Genomic DNA, 19,398 nt, shown 5'->3' with positions numbered 1-19,398 from the left:
ACACTGAAATAATTTCAGTCATTGCTCTATTATGTTGACTTATAGCAGAGTATGTTATATGTATCATATTTACCTATTTATAAACATAGTAGGCTGTGTGCATTTACACAGTACTTCGTATATGCATATACACACCCATATGCTTAACTTTGTTAATATACACATAAGATAATTTATAAATTATCTAAATATAATACATTATAAGGAATAGAGAATAACTATTGTTTAAACAACTAATAAAAATATGCTAAAATAATTTTGTTTTTAAGTAATTTTGTTAGCTGATTATCTTACCACTTTTGCCTTAATACAGAATTTTATCTTATTTTTAATTAATTTATTTACTTCCCCAATGCTACCCTACTCCCAGCATTCCCACCATAGAGTCCATCTTTTTGGCTCTGGGAGGGTGGGGCCCACCTTGGTACATCAAATATCTGTAGGATTAGGTCTCACTGAGGCAGGACAAGGCAGCCCTCTGCTACCTGGTTTATCAGTCACTGTTTATGCTCTTTGGTTGGGCTCTCAGAGTCTGAGAGCTCCCAGGGGTCCAAGCTAGTTGCCACTGTTATTTTTTCTGTGGGGTTCCTATCTGCTTCAGAGAAACATACTGACAGGCAGGCATGGTGTTACAAATGAGAGCTCATATCTTACACCATAAGAGAAACCAAAGAAATCAAATGCAAATTGTATGAATCTTGTAGACATCGATGTTCTCAATGACAAAAAATGTTATATTCATTTTTCATTCATCATTCATTTAAAAAAATGCTTCTAAAATAGCATGCCTTCTCAAATAACTTCCCAAATGCCTCTTTTTTTTTTTCCGGAGCTGGGGACCGAACCCAGGGCCTTGCGCTTCCTAGGCAAGCGCTCTGCCACTGAGCCAAATCCCCAACCCCCCAAATGCCTCTCAAATAGCAAACATTCAAATGACTAACACTGTGGAGGGCAATCCAACTAGGATAATGTATCCAAAAGAAGGCAACAAGATCTTTTCCCTACATTCAATAGAGGGATAATATCCAAAGTATGCAAAGAACTCAAGAAGTTAGACTCCAGAGAATCAGGTAACCCTATTAAAATATGGAGTACAGTCCTAAACAAAGAATTCTCAAGTGAGGAATAACAAATGACATCTAAAGAAATGTTCAGGATCGTTAGTCATCAGTGAAATGCAAATCAAAGCAACCTTGAGATTCCATCTCATGTTAGTCAGAATGGCTAAGATCAAAAACTCAGGTGACAGCAAATACTGGTAAGGATGTGGAGAAACTGGAACCACCCCTCCACTGTCAGTTGGTTGCAGGCTGGTACAACCACTCCTGAAATCAGTCTTCAGATTCCTCAGAAAATGAGACAAAATACTACCTGAGGACCCAGCTATAGCACTCCTGGGCATATACCTGAAAAATGATCCAACACATGACAAGGACACATGCTCTACTATGTTCATAGCAGCCTTATTTATAATAGACAGAAGCTGGAAAGAACCCACGTGTCCCTCAACAGAGGAATGAGTATAGAAAATGTGGTACATCTGCACAATGGAGTACTACTCAGCTATCAAAAACAATGACTTCATGAAATTCATAGGCAAATGGATGTAACTGGAAAATATTGTCCTGAGTAAGGTTCCCCAATCACAAAAAGCACACATGGTATGCACTCATTGATAAATAGATATGAGCCCAAAATCTCAGAATACTGAAGATACAATTTATAGGCCACATGAAGCTCAAGAAAGAAGAAGAAATTGTGGATGCTTTAGTCCTTCTTATAAGGGGGACAAAAATACTAACAGGAGGAAATATTGAGACAAAATATGGAGCAGAGACTGAAGGAAAGGCCATCCAGAGACTGCCCCACCTGGGGATTCATCCCATGTGTAACCACCAAACCCACTCAGTATTGCTGATGCCAAGAAGTGCTTGCTGAGAGGCTCTGCCAGACCCTTACTGATAAAGATGAGGATGCTTGCAGCTAACCATTGAACTTAGCACAGGGACCCCAAAGTAGGAGTTAGAGAAATGATTGAAGGAGTTAGAGTGGTTTGCAACCCCATAGGAAGAACAACAATATCAATCAACCAGATCCCCCAGAGCTCCCAGGGACTAATCCACCAACCAAAGAGTACACATGGAGGGACCCAGGGCTGCAGTGCATATATAACAGAGGATGGCCTTGTCAGGCATCAATGGCAGGAAAGGTCTTTGGTCATGTGAAGGCTTTTATGCCCATTGTAGGGGAATGCCACAGTGGAGAGGAAAGAGGGAGTGCAAGAGTGGGCAGGGGAGCACCTTCATAAGCAGAGAGAGGAAGTATGGAATAAGAGGTTTCCAGAGGGGAAACCAAGAAAGGGTAGTACATTTGAAATGTAAATAAATATCTGATATAAGAAGGGAAAAGAAAACAAACATACAAACAAACAAACAAAAAAGTCACCAGACGTCCTGGTTGCTGCCGCTGCAGAGAGCCCGTGGGGAGCACCCCACGAGCGAACCTGAGCCTCGGGACCACAGGTAAGACCAAATTTTCTGCTGCAAGAAAGCTGCCTGGTGAGCTTGGGACACAGGAAAGCAGAATTTCTCTAGGACCTGGCACGATCTGTGTTTACCGGAAGTCCCACACCCGCGGATCCCGGCCCGCAGCAGCTCTCTGCTCCCAGACCCGGTGAGAGAGAGACCCAACATCCTGGTCAGGTGGGCACTCCTGAGGCTGCAGAGCGGAAGAGACCACCAACACTGCTCACCCCTGCCCACATCCCTGGCCCAAGAGGAAACTGTATAAGGCCTCTGGGCTCCCGTGGGGAAGGGCCCAGGAGCGGCAGGACCCCTGTGCCTGAGACACCGCCGGAACCTGAAAGAAACAGACCGGATAAACAGTTCTCTGCACCCAAATCCCGTGGGAGGGAGAGCTAAACCTTCAGAGAGGCAGACAAGCCTGGGAAACCAGAAGTGACTGCTCCCTGCACACACATCTCGGACGCCAGAGGAAAAAGCCAAAGACCATCTGGAACCCTGGTGCACTGAAGCTCCCGGAAGGGGCGGCACAGGTCTTTCTGGTTGCTGCCGCTGCAGAGAGCCCGTGGGCAGCACCCCACGAGCGAACCTGAGCCTCGGGACCACAGGTAAGACCAAATTTTCTGCTGCAAGAAAGCTGCCTGGTGAACTCAAGACACAGGCCCACAGGAACAGCTGAAGACCTGTAGAGAGGAAAAACTACACGCCAGAAAGCAGAACACTCTGTCCCCATAACTGACTGAAAGAGAGGAAAACAGGTCTACAGCACTCCTATCACACAGGCTTATAGGACAGTCTAGCCACTGTCAGAAATAGCAGAACAAAGTAACACTAGAGATAATCTGATGGCGAGAGGCAAGCGCAGGAACCCAAGCAACAGAAACCAAGACTACATGCCATCATCGGAGCCCAATTCTCCCACCAAAACAAACATGGAATATCCAAACACACCAGAAAAGCAAGATCTAGTTACAAAATCATATTTGATCATGATGCTGGAGGACTTCAAGAAAGACATGAACACACTTAGGGAAGCACAGGAAAACATTAATAAACAAGTAAAAGCCTACAGAGAGGAATCGCAAAAATCCCTGAAAGAATTCCAGGAAAACACAATCAAACAGTTGAAGGAATTAAAAATGGAAATAGAAGCAATCAAGAAAGAACACATGGAAACAACCCTGGATATAGAAAACCAAAAGAAGAGACAAGGAGCTGTAGATACAAGCCTCACCAACAGAATTCAAGAGATGGAAGAGAGAATCTCAGGAGCAGAAGATTCCATAGAAATCATTGACTCAACTGTCAAAGATAATGTAAAGCGGAAAAAGCTACTGGTCCAAAACATACAGGAAATCCAGGACTCAATGAGAAGATCAAACCTAAGGATAATAGGTATAGAAGAGAGTGAAGACTCCCAGCTCAAAGTTCCAGTAAATATCTTCAACAAAATCATAGAAGAAAACTTCCCTAACCTAAAAAAAGAGATACCCATAGACATACAAGAAGCCTACAGAACTCCAAATAGATTGGACCAGAAAAGAAACACCTCCCGTCACATAATTGTCAAAACACCAAACGCACAAAATAAAGAAAGAATATTAAAAGCAGTAAGGGAAAAAGGTCAAGTAACATATAAAGGGAGACCTATCAGAATCACACCAGACTTCTCGCCAGAAACTATGAAGGCCAGAAGATCCTGGACTGATGTCATACAGACCCTAAGAGAACACAAATGCCAGCCCAGGTTACTGTATCCAGCAAAACTCTCAATTAACATTGATGGAGAAACCAAGATATTCCATGACAAAACCAAATTTACACAATATCTTTCTACAAATCCAGCACTACAAAGGATAATAAATGGTAAAGCCCAACATAAGGAGGCAAGCTATACCCTAGAAGAAGCAAGAAACTAATCGTCTTGGCAACAAAACAAAGAGAATGAAAGCACACAAACATAACCTCACATCCAAATATGAATATAAAGGGAAGCAATAATCACTATTCCTTAATATCTCTCAATATCAATGGCCTCAACTCCCCAATAAAAAGACATAGATTAACAAACTGGATACGCAATGAGGACCCTGCATTCTGCTGCCTACAGGAAACACACCTCAGAGACAAAGACAGACACTACCTCAGAGTGAAAGGCTGGAAAACAACTTTCCAAGCAAATGGTCAGAAGAAGCAAGCTGGAGTAGCCATTCTAATATCAAATAAAATCAATTTCCAACTAAAAGTCATCAAAAAAGATAAGGAAGGACACTTCATATTCATCAAAGGAAAAATCCACCAAGATGAACTCTCAATCCTAAATATCTATGCCCCAAATACAAGGGCACCTACATACGTAAAAGAAACCTTACTAAAGCTCAAAACACACATTGCACCTCACACAATAATAGTGGGAGACTTCAACACCCCACTCTCATCAATGGACAGATCATGGAAACAGAAATTAAACAGTGATGTCGACAGACTAAGAGAAGTCATGAGCCAAATGGACTTAACGGATATTTATAGAACATTCTATCCTAAAGCAAAAGGATATACCTTCTTCTCAGCTCCTCATGGTACTTTCTCCAAAATTGACCATATAATTGGTCAAAAAACGGGCCTCAACAGGTACAGAAAGATAGAGATAATCCCATGCATGCTATCGGACCACCACGGCCTAAAACTGGTCTTCAATAACAATAAGGGAAGAATGCCCACATATGCGTGGAAATTGAACAATGCTCTACTCAATGATAACCTGGTCAAGGAAGAAATAAAGAAAGAAATTAAAAACTTTTTAGAATTTAATGAAAATGAAGATACAACATACTCAAACTTATGGGACACAGTGAAAGCTGTGCTAAGAGGAAAAATCATAGCGCTAAGTGCCTGCAGAAAGAAACAGGAAAGAGCATATGTAAGCAGCTTGACAGCACACCTAAAAGCTCTAGAACAAAAGGAAGCAAATACACCCAGGAGGAGTAGAAGGCAGGAAATAATCAAACTCAGAGCTGAAATCAACCAAGTAGAAACAAAAAGGACCATATAAAGAATCAACAGAACCAAAAGTTGGTTCTTTGAGAAAATCAACAAGATAGATAAACCCTTAGCCAGACTAACGAGAGGACACAGAGAGTGTGTCCAAATTAACAAAATTAGAAATGAAAAGGGAGACATAACTACAGATTCAGAGGAAATTCAAAAAATCATCAGATCTTACTATAAAAACCTATATTCAACAAAATTTGAAAATCTTCAGGAAATGGACAATTTCCTAGACAGATACCAGGTATCGAAGTTAAATCAGGAACAGATAAACCAGTTAAACAACCCCATAACTCCTAAGGAAATAGAAGCAGTCATTAAAGGTCTTCCAACCAAAAAGAGCCCAGGTCCAGACGGGTTTAGTGCAGAATTCTATCAAACCTTCATAGAAGACCTCATACCAATATTATCCAAACTATTCCACAAAATTGAAACAGATGGAGCACTACCGAATTCCTTCTACAAAGCCACAATTACTCTTATACCTAAACCACACAAAGACACAACAAAGAAAGAGAACTTCAGACCAATTTCCCTTATGAATATCGACGCAAAAATACTCAATAAAATTCTGGCAAACCGAATTCAAGAGCACATCAAAACAATCATCCACCATGATCAAGTAGGCTTCATCCCAGGCATGCAGGGATGGTTTAATATACGGAAAACCATCAACGTGATCCATCATATAAACAAACTGAAAGAATAAAACCACATGATCATTTCATTAGATGCTGAGAAAGCATTTGACAAAATTCAACACCCCTTCATGATAAAAGTCCTGGAAAGAATAGGAATTCAAGGCCCATACCTAAACATAGTAAAAGCCATATACAGCAAACCAGTTGCTAACATTAAACTAAATGGAGAGAAACTCGAAGCAATCCCACTAAAATCAGGGACTAGACAAGGCTGCCCACTCTCTCCCTACTTATTCAATATAGTTCTTTAAGTTCTAGCCAGAGCAATCAGACAACAAAAGGAGATCAAGGGGATACAGATCGGAAAAGAAGAAGTCAAAATATCACTATTTGCAGATGACATGATAGTATATTTAAGTGATCCCAAAAGTTCCACCAGAGAACTACTAAAGCTGATAAACAACTTCAGCAAAGTGGCTGGGTATAAAATTAACTCAAATAAATCAGTTGCCTTCCTCTATACAAAAGAGAAACAAGCCGAGAAAGAAATTAGGGAAACGACACCCTTCATAATAGACCCAAATAATATAAAGTACCTCGGTGTGACTTTAACCAAGCAAGTAAAAGATCTGTACAATAAGAACTTCAAGACACTGAGGAAAGAAATTGAAGAAGACCTCAGAAGATGGAAAGATCTCCCATGCTCATGGATTGGCAGGATTAATATAGTAAAAATGGCCATTTTACCAAAAGCAATCTACAGATTCAATGCAATCCCCATCAAAATACCAATCCAATTCTTCAAAGAGTTAGACAGAACAATTTGCAAATTCATCTGGAATAACAAAAAACCCAGGATAGCTAAAGCTATCCTCAACAATAAAAGGACTTCAGGGGGAATCACTATCCCTCAACTCAAGCAGTATTACAGAGCAATAGTGATAAAAACTGCATTTATAATAGCCAGAAAATGGAAAGAACCCAGATGCCCTTCAGACAGATAGACCAATGGAATAGAATTGAAGACCCAGAAATGAACCCACACACCTATGGGCACTTGATTTTTGACAAAGGAGCCAAAACCATCCAATGGAAAAAAGATAGCATTTTCAGCAAATGGTGCTGGTTCAACTGGAGGGCAACATGTAGAAGAATGCAGATCGATCCATCCTTATCACCCTGTACAAAGCTTAAGTCCAAGTGGATCAAGGACCTCCACATCAAACCAGACACACTCAAACTAATAGAAGAAAAACTAGGGAAGCATCTGGAACACATGGGCACTGGAAAAAATTTCCTGAACAAAACACCAATGGCTTATGCTCTAAGATCAAGAATCGACAAATGGGATCTCATAAAACTGCAAAGCTTCTGTAAGGCAAAGGACACTGTGGTTAGGACAAAACGGCAACCAACAGATTGGGAAAAGATCTTTACCAATCCTACAACAGATAGAGGCCTTATATCCAAAATATACAAAGAACTCAAGAAGTTAGACCGCAGGGAAACAAATAACCCTATTAAAAAATGGGGTTCAGAGCTAAACAAAGAATTCACAGCTGAGGAATGCCGAATGGCTGAGAAACACCTAAAGAAATGTTCAACATCTTTAGTCATAAGGGAAATGCAAATCAAAACAACCCTGAGATTTCACCTCACACCAGTGAGAATGGCTAAGATCAAAAACTCAGGTGACAGCAGATGCTGGCGAGGATGTGGAGAAAGAGGAACACTCCTCCATTGTTGGTGGGATTGCAGACTGGTAAAACCATTCTGGAAATCAGTCTGGAGGTTCCTCAGAAAATTGGACATTGAACTGCCTGAGGATCCAGCTATACCTCTCTTGGGCATATACCCAAAAGATGCCTCAACATATAAAAGAGACACGTGCTCCACTATGTTCATCGCAGCCTTATTTATAATAGCCAGAAAATGGAAAGAACCAAGATGCCCTTCAACAGAGGAATGGATACAGAAAATGTGGTACATCTACACAATGGAATATTACTCAGCTATCAAAAACAACGAGTCTATGAAATTCGTAGGCAAATGGTTGGAACTGGAAAATATCATCCTGAGTGAGCTAACCCAATCACAGAAAGACATACATGGTATGCACTCATTGATAAGTGGCTATTAGCCCAAATGCTTGAATTACCCTAGATCCCTAAAACAAACGAAACTCAAGACGGATGATCAAAATGTGAATGCTTCACTCCTTCTTTAAATGAGGAAAAAGAATACCCTTGGCTGGGAAGGGAGAGGCAAAGATTAAAACAGAGACTGAAGGAACACCCATTCAGAGCCTGCCCCACAGGTGGCCCATACATATACAGCCACCCAATTAGACAAGATGGATGAAGCAAAGAAGTGCAGACCGACAGGAGCCGGATGTAGATCGCTCCTGAGAGACACAGCCAGAATACAGTAAATACAGAGGCGAATGCCAGCAGCAAACCACTGAGCTGAGAATAGGTCCCCCGTTGAAGGAATCAGAGAAAGAACTGGAAGAGCTTGAAGGGGCTCGAGACCCCAAAAGTACAACAATGTCAAGCAACCAGAGCTTCCAGGGACTAAGCCACTACCTAAAGACTATATATGGACTGACCCTGGACTCTGACCCCATAGGTAGCAATGAATATCCTAGTAAGAGCACCAGTGGAAGGGGAAGCCCTGGGTCCTGCTAAGACTGAACCCCCAGTGAACTAGACTATGGGGGGAGGGCGGCAATGGGGGGAGGGTTGGGAGGGGAACACCCATAAGGAAGGGGAGGGGGGAGGGGGATTTTGCCCGGAAACCGGGAAAGGGAATAACACTTGAAATGTATATAAGAAATACTCAAGTTAATAAAAAATAAAAAAAAAAAAAGTCACCAGACTCAGAATCAACTGAATAGGGGATTTACAGGGAAACGATGCTGCACATTTTCTACGTATGTGCAGAGGGCCTTGGTCCAGCCCCTATGTGCTCTTTGGCTGGTGGTTTAGTCTTTAAAAGCTGCCATGAGCCCAGTTTAGTTGATTCTAGAGATCTTGTGGTATCTATTTCCCCTCCAGTTCACTCAATTCTTCCTCTAATTCTTCTATAAGACACACAGAGCTCCTCCTGATGTTTGGACATGGGTCTCTGCATGTGTTTCCATGAGCTGCTGGATGAGGACTCTCACAGGACAGTTATGTTAGGCTCCAATCTACAAGCATAGCAGAGTGTCATTAGTAGTGTCAGTGATTGGTTCTCTTCCATAGGATGGGTCTCATTTGAGTTGCTGTTGGTTGGTAATCCCCTCAATCTCTGTCTTTCTCCATGTCCATTTTCTGGGCAGGACACATTTTGGGTAAAGGGCTTTGTGGGTGTGTTGTTGAGCCCCATGCATATTGAAAGTCCTGCCTGGCTACAGGAGCGAGCCACATCAGTCTCTATATCTCTCACTGGTAGGAGTCTCAGTTAGGGTCAACTACATAGACTTCTGTGAGACTCCCCAATGCCAAACCACTGTCATGGCTAGAGATGCATTCCACATTGATTTCCATTTTTCTCTCAGTCCTCTCTCCTCCCAACACAGCTGATCTCCACTCCTGTTCCAGTTGCTTCCCTCTGTCTACCTCTGATGTCTATTTTATTTCCACATCTGAGTAAGATTGAAACATCCTCCCTTGGTTTCTCCATGCTACTTAGCTTTTTGAGTCTGTGGACTGCAACAGAGTCATCTTGTACTTGATGTTCTAATATCCACTTATAAATGAGTACATACCATGCATGTCTTTCTAGGTCTGAGTTTCCTCACTCAGGATAGTTAATAGTTGTATAGTATTCCATTGTTTAAATGTACCACATTTTCATTATCCATTCTTTGGTTGAGGGATATCTAGGTTGTTTCCAGATTCTGAGTATTAAAAATAAAACTGTTATTTGAGCAAATGTTCTTGTGGTATTGTGGAACTTAATTTTTTTAGATATATATCCAATTGTAGTGTAGCTTGGTCTTAAGGTAGATCTATTTCTAATTTTTTTTAGAAATTAACAAATTGATTTCCAAAGTGGTTGTATGTATTTGAATTCCCACCAGCAATGGAAGAGTGCCCTCTTTGCTATACATTGTTGCCAGTATATGCTGTCACTTGAGTTTGTTATTTTTCATGCTGAGCACTATATGATGGGATTTTGGAGTAGCTTTGATTTGTATTACCCAGGTAAGAATCCTGAACATTTCCGTCAGTGTTCCCAACCACCTGATATTCTGTTAAGAATTCTCTGTTTAGCTGTGTACCCCATTTTTAATTGGGTTTGTAGTTGAGTGTCTAATTTTTTTAGTACTTTATTTCTTTTGAGTATTTGTGCTCTGTTGGATATAGAGCTAGTGAAGAGCCTACCCATTCTGTAAGCTGCAGTTGTGTCCTATTGAGGATGTCCTTTGCCTTATAGAAGCCTTTCAGTTTCATGAGGTCTGTTTTACTAATTGTTGACCTTAGTGACTTGAGCTATTGGTATTTTGTTAGGAAGTTGTCTCCTGTAACACTATACTCATGGCTATACCCTACTTTCTTTTCGATCAGATTTAGTATCTCTAGTTTTATGTTGAGGTTTTTGATCCACATGGACTTGTATTATTGCACCATGATCGATCTATTTACATTCTTCTACATGCTATCTACAGATTCAATACAATTCCCATCAAAATTCCAAGCAATTCTTTGCAGACATTGAAAGAGCAATTCCTAGCTTTGTATGGAAAAATAAGAAGTATAATGAAAACAATCCTGTACAATAAAAGGATTTAATGACGTATCACCATGCCTGATTTTAAACTACACAACAGAGAGTAATAGTAATAAAAATCTTATGATATTGATCAACAGTTGATCAATAGAGTAAAATCAAAGACTTGTAAATAAAGCCATACACCTACAGATACTTGATGTTTCACAAAGAAACTAAAACCATACAATAGAACAAAGAAAGAAAAGAAAAAGAAAAAACAAGCATTTTCAACAAATGGTGCATATCTAAGGATCTTTAACCTACTAACAAATGGCAAAAGTTCAGCCACATTGAGTTTCTTCTGTTGAAAGAAGAGACAGAAGCAATATGTGCTGATTGTACTTGAAGTAGCTCTTAGAAAGTGGGTTCCTTTTTATTTTCCTTCAACTCTTTAGTTGCCACATATGATGATCATTCGTCTCTATTCAAATGTATCTCCAGACAATTTCTTGTCTTTGTAGGATAAAAGAATGTAACATATCAGAAATGGCATGCATCTTCTTCTGCAGCCAGGTTGGTGGAGTTGCGTAAGTGTCACAGCAGTATATGCTACCTAGGTTAAAAGGACAAAGGAAATCATTAATCACAATTCTCTCCTGATTAACACAGTCATATCAATAAAACTAAAATAGAAACCAATAATATTAAAGTTAGAAATGTTTATGAACTTAAGCAAGCATCATTACTGCAACCAAGGGGTGAACTTTTACAAATGCAAAGCTAAATTTCTTTCAGCATTACTGTAGATAAGGCTCCAAACACTCTTCTTTCCATTTCCCAAAGTACTTACTTTGATGAGCCATCCATGACTTCAGGTTATTATAGGACTATAAAAAAATCCAAAGTCAGAGCAAAGAATTCCATATAGATTAATTCTTTTCCAATTTAAATAGCTCCTTATGCTACACTGCAGTGTTTTTCTTTCCCTCTTTCCCTTATTAAATTCCTTTATTAGCTTTGGATTTCCCAGAAGTCAACCCCGAAGCAAGAACTCCAATAAAAGATTCTTGTTTTCTTTTTATTTTTCTATCTTCTCTCCTTTTTCTTACTTCCCATTTTCTTCTCTATTTCTTCCTTCCATACTTTCTCACTCCCTCCTTCTCCCCTTCCTTGTATTATCATCATAGTAGTGATAAAGATTGTTAATATTTGAAGGATTAATATATTTATAGAAAATTCTGATTGAAGCTTAAATGTCTGGCAAATTCTTGGAGGAAGAGGGACAAAGAACCTGGACATTTAGCACTGGCATTCTTGGGAGCAAATATTTTCATATTGGAGGTGAGATCATCTCTCCTGGAACTTTTCAGGCTTTTCTTTCTGCTGGAAATTCTCAAGGGAAAGAAAGTCAGGTTGTCACAGAGCATGCCTTGTGAAATTGCACTGAAAGACCTTTGGAAAACAAGCACTTATAATCTGATACAGGTCTCTTTTTTTATTTTATTTTATTTTTTTTATTAACTTGAGTATTTCTTATATACATTTCGAGTGTTATTCCCTTTCCCGGTATCCGGGCAAACATCCCCCTCCCCCCTCCCCTTCCTTATGGGTGTTCCCCTCCCAACCCTCCCCCCATTGCCACCCTCCCCCCATAGTCTAGTTCACTGGGGGTTCAGTCTTAGCAGGACCCAGGGCTTCCCCTTCCACTGGTGCTCTTACTAGGATATTCATTGCTACCTATGAGGTCAGAGTCCAGGGTCAGTCCATGTATAGTCTTTAGGTAGTGGCTTAGTCCCTGGAAGCTCTGGTTGCTTGGCATTGTTGTACATATGGGGTCTCGAGCCCCTCCAAGCTCTTCTAGTTCTTTCTCTGATTCCTTCAATGGGGGTCCTATTCTCAGTTCAGTGGTTTGCTGCTGGCATTCGCCTCTGTATTTGCTGTATTCTGGCTGTGTCTCTCAGGAGCGATCTACATCCGGCTCCTGTCGGTCTGCACTTCTTTGCTTCATCCATCTTGTCCAATTGGGTGGCTGTATATGTATGGGCCACATGTGGGGCAGGCTCTGAATGGGTGTTCCTTCAGTCTCTGTTTTAATCTTTACCTCTCTCTTCCCTGCCAAGGGTATTCTTGTTCCCCTTTTAAAGAAGGAGTGAAGCATTCACATTTTGATCATCCGTCTTGAGTTTCATTTGTTCTAGGCATCTAGGGTAATTCAAGCATTTGGGCTGATACAGGTCTCTTGAGAGTCTCTCTCTAAATTATCCCAAGGAATTATTTGTTCTCCAACAGTGGGGTGCTTAAATTCGTTTCCTTAATCTTTGACCATTAGAATTACATTTCTCAACATGGATCTTTATAGGTATCCCTGGTATATATTAAATCACTTGGTCTCCTTACTTCTTAATTGTATTTAAATACATCAGTGGTGTTATTAATTCTCATAGACCTAATTATACATATTCACTTTTTTCATTTTCTTATTTATCCATCCCATCTCATGAATTAATTAATGTTCCCTTCAGTTTCCACCCTTTTTGCTTATCTTGAAAAAACTGTTTCTTTGCTGCCTATGGAGTCAAACCACAAGCTCACATTCCTCTACATTAAAAAAAAATTAGAAGAGGAGGGGGAGGGAAAGGAGGGCAGGATCAGATGTGGGAGGAGATGGGGGAGAGGTACAGAAGGTTAGGAAATTGAATGGAGGTGTGTAGCAGTAGGGCATGGGGAACTGTGGGTAGCCACTAGAAAATCCCAGATGCCAGGAAAGCAAGAGGTTCCCAGGACTCAACAAGGATGACATTAGCCGAAATACCCAACAAAGGGGAGAGAGAACCTGTAGAGAACATATCCAGAGGTTAGGCATAGCCTGTGGTTGACGGATGGGGTTACCCACTCATCTGAAAAATATTAACCCACAATTGCTCCTGTCTAAAGGAAATGCAGGGACAAAGTGGGACAAAGATTGAAGGAAAGGCCATCCTGAGGCTGCTCCACCTGCAGATACATTCCCATCTGCAGACACCAAACCCAGACACAATAGCTGAACGGGGCATGGTGTGGCTGTCCCCTGCGAGGCTCTGGCAGAGTCTGACCAATACAGATGTGGATTCTCGCAGCCAACCATTGGACTGAGCATGGGAACATCAATAGAGAAGCTGGAGGTGGACTAAAGGAGCTTAAGGGGTTTGCAACCCCATAGTTTTCTGAAATATTCAATTAGCATTCTAGTTTAGTTTCTACATTCATCAATCTACCTGTAACCCAACTTTATTTAGTTTTCATAAACAAATATCATTTCCTGGCTCCTTTCTAATTAATCTCTTCTAAATGCTTTATGCAGTATGGACAACCATCTGAGCATACAAATTGCCTCATTATCAGGATTACAATTTACCAGTTCTCTTACAAACCCTTGCATCACTTGACTCCTTCACATGAAGTCCCCATGTCATCAATGCCTGCTAGAATCTGCAGAGTCTAATGCTAGTGTACGTTTCAGGGATTAAGGAAATTATGATATTTCTTATACTCAATTTATTCTGAAAATTTCTTTTTATTGACAATAGATTATTTTATAAGATATATTTATTTCTTTTCTTTTACCCCAAATCTACCATTTTCCATACTTTTCACCCACTTAAACACATACCTTTTCTTTCACTCTCTTGTAAAACGAATAGGCATGTGAAAATAATAAAATAAGATAAAATAAATAGACGCAACAAAATAGAACAAAAAAAAAACCCACACATGTGAAACAAAGAACCAAAAAGAGGCAGAAGAAATACATACAGAGATACACACATGGGCATACACCCCCCCACACACACACGCGCGCGCTATAGAAACAAAATTAGAAATCATGAAATATATGGAAAAGATCTGTAGGACTGTACAAGGTTTAGGGGATCCCAGAAAAAATATTATGAGACAAATATCCTCTACAATACCACTGAACATTTTTGGGCTTGCCATATACCACTAGACATGCAACTGTCACTAAAGTTTCACTTAAGGGTGGTTTCTATCTCTAGTGTGAATTCACTGGAGAAATAAAACTTTGTTTTACTTTGAAGACATTTATCAAAATAATGGATGTAGAGCAAAGTCTTGAAGCTTGGAAAAATAGATCAGCAGATGATAGCATTTTTTTGCACAAATCTGAAGCCTATTGATGAGTCACTGTAACCCATAAAAACAAATGTTGGAAAGAAGCTACTATGTAAGTTGTCCTCTTACCTCCACATGTGTGTCATGGTTTTACATATACTCATATACATCTCAGACATACAGACAGAACAATATCAAATAACAAATATCAAAATAAAGTGTTAAACATATAAAAATGATATTTTTATTTTGTTGCAATATACCTTTAATAGTTTTTCCTTTTCAAAATAATGAAGATTGTTTACATGGTTTGGTTCAAAAATCACACTTAATCTTCAGATTAAAAACCCTCTACTAGTTTAATTCTTAGATAAAAAAGTGAAAGAGTAATTTCTTTAAATACTGGAATTATTCAAAAATATTTATAAGAGTGTATTTTAAAGCATTAAAAACACTAGTATTTGGGTAGCTAACATGATCGACACAACTAAAGTCAGTATCCTTTTACATATGCAAATAATTTTATACTAAATATAATCTTCTAACGTAATTATTAAGACAACAATGAACTTGACTTTTAGTTGGAAATATTTCAAGTAATTTTTTGGAATAATCTCACCTTTTAAAACAATTGTCTATTTGAAAATAAGTGTTTTCTTCAATAAAAAGTCAAGTGTCCAATCATAAATTTTCTTTGAAATGACTCTAATTTTTTTCTTTCAGATCAAGATGAATGTAGTGTTTATGGTACTTGCAGCCAGACCTGCAAGAACACATACGGATCCTACGTTTGCAGTTGTGTGGAAGGCTACATAATGCAGTCAGACAACAGATCTTGCAAAGTCAAAAATGGTAAGTTATAGTCTTTCTTCTTCCAGAGCCTTTCTTTTTTTTTTTTTCTTTTTTTCGGAGCTGGGGACTGAACCCAGGGCCTTGCGCTTGCTAGGCAAGCACTCTACCACTGAGCTAAATCCCCAACCCCCAGAGCCTTTCTTTAATTCCTTTTCATAGTTCTTTCTTTGCACTATGGTGCAGCCAATGTGGACTAGGGCAAGATCATGTTTACACATTGATATGTGTTAGAAACTCAAAGCAATACTTTTGATAGTTGTCATTCATACAAGAGCCATTCAACTGGAGAAATGTCTAATTAGAAAATGGGGGGAGTATTGAATCTTAACTGCCAATATTTTACTGAATAATATAATATAAGTGTGTTCTGGGAGCTTTTGCCTTGAGTCTAAAATTTCTGCTCCACATGTAACATAGACTGCTAAAACCTAGCTCACTTCTCTTTTACTGAAAATCTGTTATTACCTTCTTCCCATCCTGAGAGTACAAGAGCTACTGGAAGGATTGAGGACCTAACATTTTAACTTACCATTTGCCTTTCCAATCCCATGCCCCTGCCCCTGTCCTTTCTCCTCCCTCTCCTGTTGTCTATCTCTGAAATTGTTTTCCTTCTTCAACTGTACTGGTCTCGCCTTGAGTCGTTCCACATTCCAGCCTGTGATGCTCTTGGCTATCCAAATCATGTGGCTCCTCCATTCTCTTACAAGGCTCTGCCACAAGGTTAGCATTCAAAGGGATGTTCCATGAAGACTCTGTTTAAAGGTGTATGCTCTCAAATATTATCTATTTTAATGTGTGTGTGTGTGTGTGTGTGTGTGTGTGTGTGTGTGTGTGTGTGTGGTCTATATGCTTTCCCAACATCACTGAACTACGACCTGAGATTAATTCAGTTTAGTGTCAATTTTCTTTCTTACTTACTATATGATTTACCATTTATCTTTCTAATTTCAGAGATAGGAAAGGAAAGTAAACATAAATGGAAGGGCAGAAAAAGAAATGATGAGGAGATGTAGGGGTACAAATGAAAATATGAATTTATTCTTCAAAACAAAATTATATAATTAACATATCAATCTTTTGATGTTGAAATTTGATGTTTAAAAATGCTTCTTTTTTATTGCTTCTTGCAGCCCAGTAAGCTCTAATTTTCTACATTGCTTTCAGTAGGAATTAAATCCTTGGTAAATATTGTTTATCAAGTATCTTGGGGATATACTAGAAACAACAGGATACTGTCATCTTATGCTGCTGAATTAGCTCAGGAATATTATAGACAATATTTCACCTAGGCTGATTAATTCCTCTTAAGTCTGTTTTCATATAAAGTATTTCAGATAATGAGAAAGCAATGATTGCCCTCCCACCTCTCTTGAGCGTTTATTAGGAAGTACTAAATTACAAGAGGGAAATATGAAACTCAGTAAGTTGCTGCTGTTTCTTTTATAGACCTCATAACGTGTTTTGCCATGTCTTTGAGATAGTATGCAAATTATTTTTAAAAAATGTGTATTCAAATCATAAAGAGAACCTCGTTCAATATTTGGGATTTTTGTCCTTTGAATTATCAACTTCATATACAAGGTACTAATTATTTTGGTGTGTAATTTAGATCTTTAAAACCATTAAGCCATGTTCTGTGTTGATTTCATTTGAGAGTCCTGATTCAACATATTAATATACTGTATTTTGCTGTCTCTATTGAGTCACACAATATTAAAGATACTGAGGGGGAATGAAATGTCATAAATCTGACTCATGAAAACACTGCTCCCCTTTCTACAGAAGCAGCTTATCTGACAGTAATAGGATGTGACTAGAGAAGGGTGGTACATGGTAATGTCACACTGTATCAAGGAAAGGTGATGACTCTGGAGCTGATAATGGAATATACAAATCACCTCTGTGCCCTTAGCTTGAAGACAATATCTACCTACAGAGTTTGAAAAATAAACAGTTGCTATGGAGATAGGGTTCTGACTTAAAATTTGAAGGAAATGAACTACTAATGATATGGTCCTAAGTCTGTATGAAAGGGCAACTACTTTTGAAGGTCACCTGAATATTTGATTCCATACATTTGCACAATTCAGGAAAAAAAATCAGTCTGTTTTAGTTTTCTCACTTTTATGGCACATGAGCCAAAGAATACAGTTGTTTTTGGTTATACATACACTTCAAGTTAATGCCCAACTTTAAGAAAAATATTGTGAAACATTTTCCAGAGATCAGGGAAATATACAACTATCAAGGCCAAATGATGAAGAGGTTAGCTAGAACCAGACTAAGGAGGAGGGTGTTACAGAGAACTGTCTTTCACAGTGCTGTGTCCCACTTTTCCACAAGACTGCCTGAGCTTCACCTCATGTTTGGTTCTGAGTCTCTGTGTCTGGCTCCATTAGCTGCTGGATGAAGCACCTTAGGAGACAGTTATACTATGTTCCTGTCTGCAAACACAGCAGAGCATAATTAGTAGTGTCAGAGGTTGTATCTCTCCCATGGGATGAGTCTCCAGTTGGGCCAGTCTTTGGTTGGCCATTCCTCAGTCTCTGCTCCACCTTTATCCCTGCATGTCTTGTAGGTAGGACAAACTTTACATTGAAGGTTTGTCTGGTGGGTGGGTTGATGTCTCCCTCCTTCCTGGATAGAACATATAGCGACTTCAGTCTCTTTTCCTCCCAGTGGTAGAAATATCAGCTAGGGTCACTCCCATAGACTTTTGTAGATTCCCTTCCTCCCAGGTCTCCAGCTAGCACCAGAGACACCCCCCTCTGATTTCCATTCTCACTGCCAGCCCTCTTTTGCTCCTCTCTCCCTCAACTGATCCCCATCATCTTTCCTCTACTCATGCCCACTCCCACCCAGTTTCCTCTCTCCAGCCACTTCTGATAGTCCCCTTTTGAGTGAGATTCACACTTCCTCCCTCCTCATCACCCTGTTTCTTTAGGTCTGTGGAATTTAGCATTGGAGAGTGGGTGATAGAATTGCATGGGCTTGAAAAGACAGGGACACAAAAAGAAGACCTACAGAGTCAACTAACAGAGACTGAACAACCAGCCAAAGAGCATACAGAGGCTGGCCTGAGGCCCCCTCCACATTTGTAGCAGATGTGCAGTTTGGTCTTCATGTGGGCTCCTAACAATTGGCGTTGGGGATGTCTGACTCTCTTGCCTGCCATTTAAATCCCTTCTCCTACCTGAACTGTCTGGTTGGAAGAGAGGATGTGTTTAGTCCTTCTGGGACTAGATGTCCCAGGGTGGAGTGATATTCAATGAGGGCTTCCCCTTCTCAGAGGCGAAGGGCAGGAAGCAGTGGGCAGCAGGGTTTTGGGATTTGTATGGTTGGACTGAGAGAAGAGAAGGGTCCTGTGATTGGGATGTTAAGTGAATAAAAAGATTATTATGGAAAGAAAAATAAGAAGAGAGAGAATGCTCTGGAAGACAGAGTTTCTTCATAGGTACATGCAGTTAAGTGTCTTTCAAGCTTCTTATAAAGCTCCTAAAGTTTCAATATGAATTAATGTTATAGCA

At 39.7% G+C, this 19,398-nt stretch overlaps 1 protein-coding gene across 6 annotated transcripts in view; it reads left to right on the top strand.

Annotated features, from left to right (window-relative positions):
- The window catches only part of Lrp1b (LDL receptor related protein 1B), a 2,121,147-nt gene that overhangs the window by 907,702 nt on the left and 1,194,047 nt on the right, over positions 1–19,398 (top strand). For all 6 annotated transcript variants that reach the window (XR_010064783.1, XM_063284873.1, XM_063284870.1 and 3 more), the window contains exon 5: positions 15,743–15,871. Coding sequence is in view for 5 of the 6 variants with exons in the window: in XM_063284873.1 (XP_063140943.1) it covers positions 15,743–15,871 (129 nt within the window). In the remaining variant the exon portion in view is untranslated. The remainder of the gene's footprint in view (positions 1–15,742; positions 15,872–19,398) is intronic.

The sequence above is a fragment of the Rattus norvegicus genome, chromosome 3 (assembly GCF_036323735.1).
Source record: "Rattus norvegicus strain BN/NHsdMcwi chromosome 3, GRCr8, whole genome shotgun sequence".
NCBI classification, from domain to species: Eukaryota; Metazoa; Chordata; class Mammalia; order Rodentia; family Muridae; genus Rattus; species Rattus norvegicus.
This window is presented reverse-complemented; position numbering and strand designations above follow the sequence as displayed.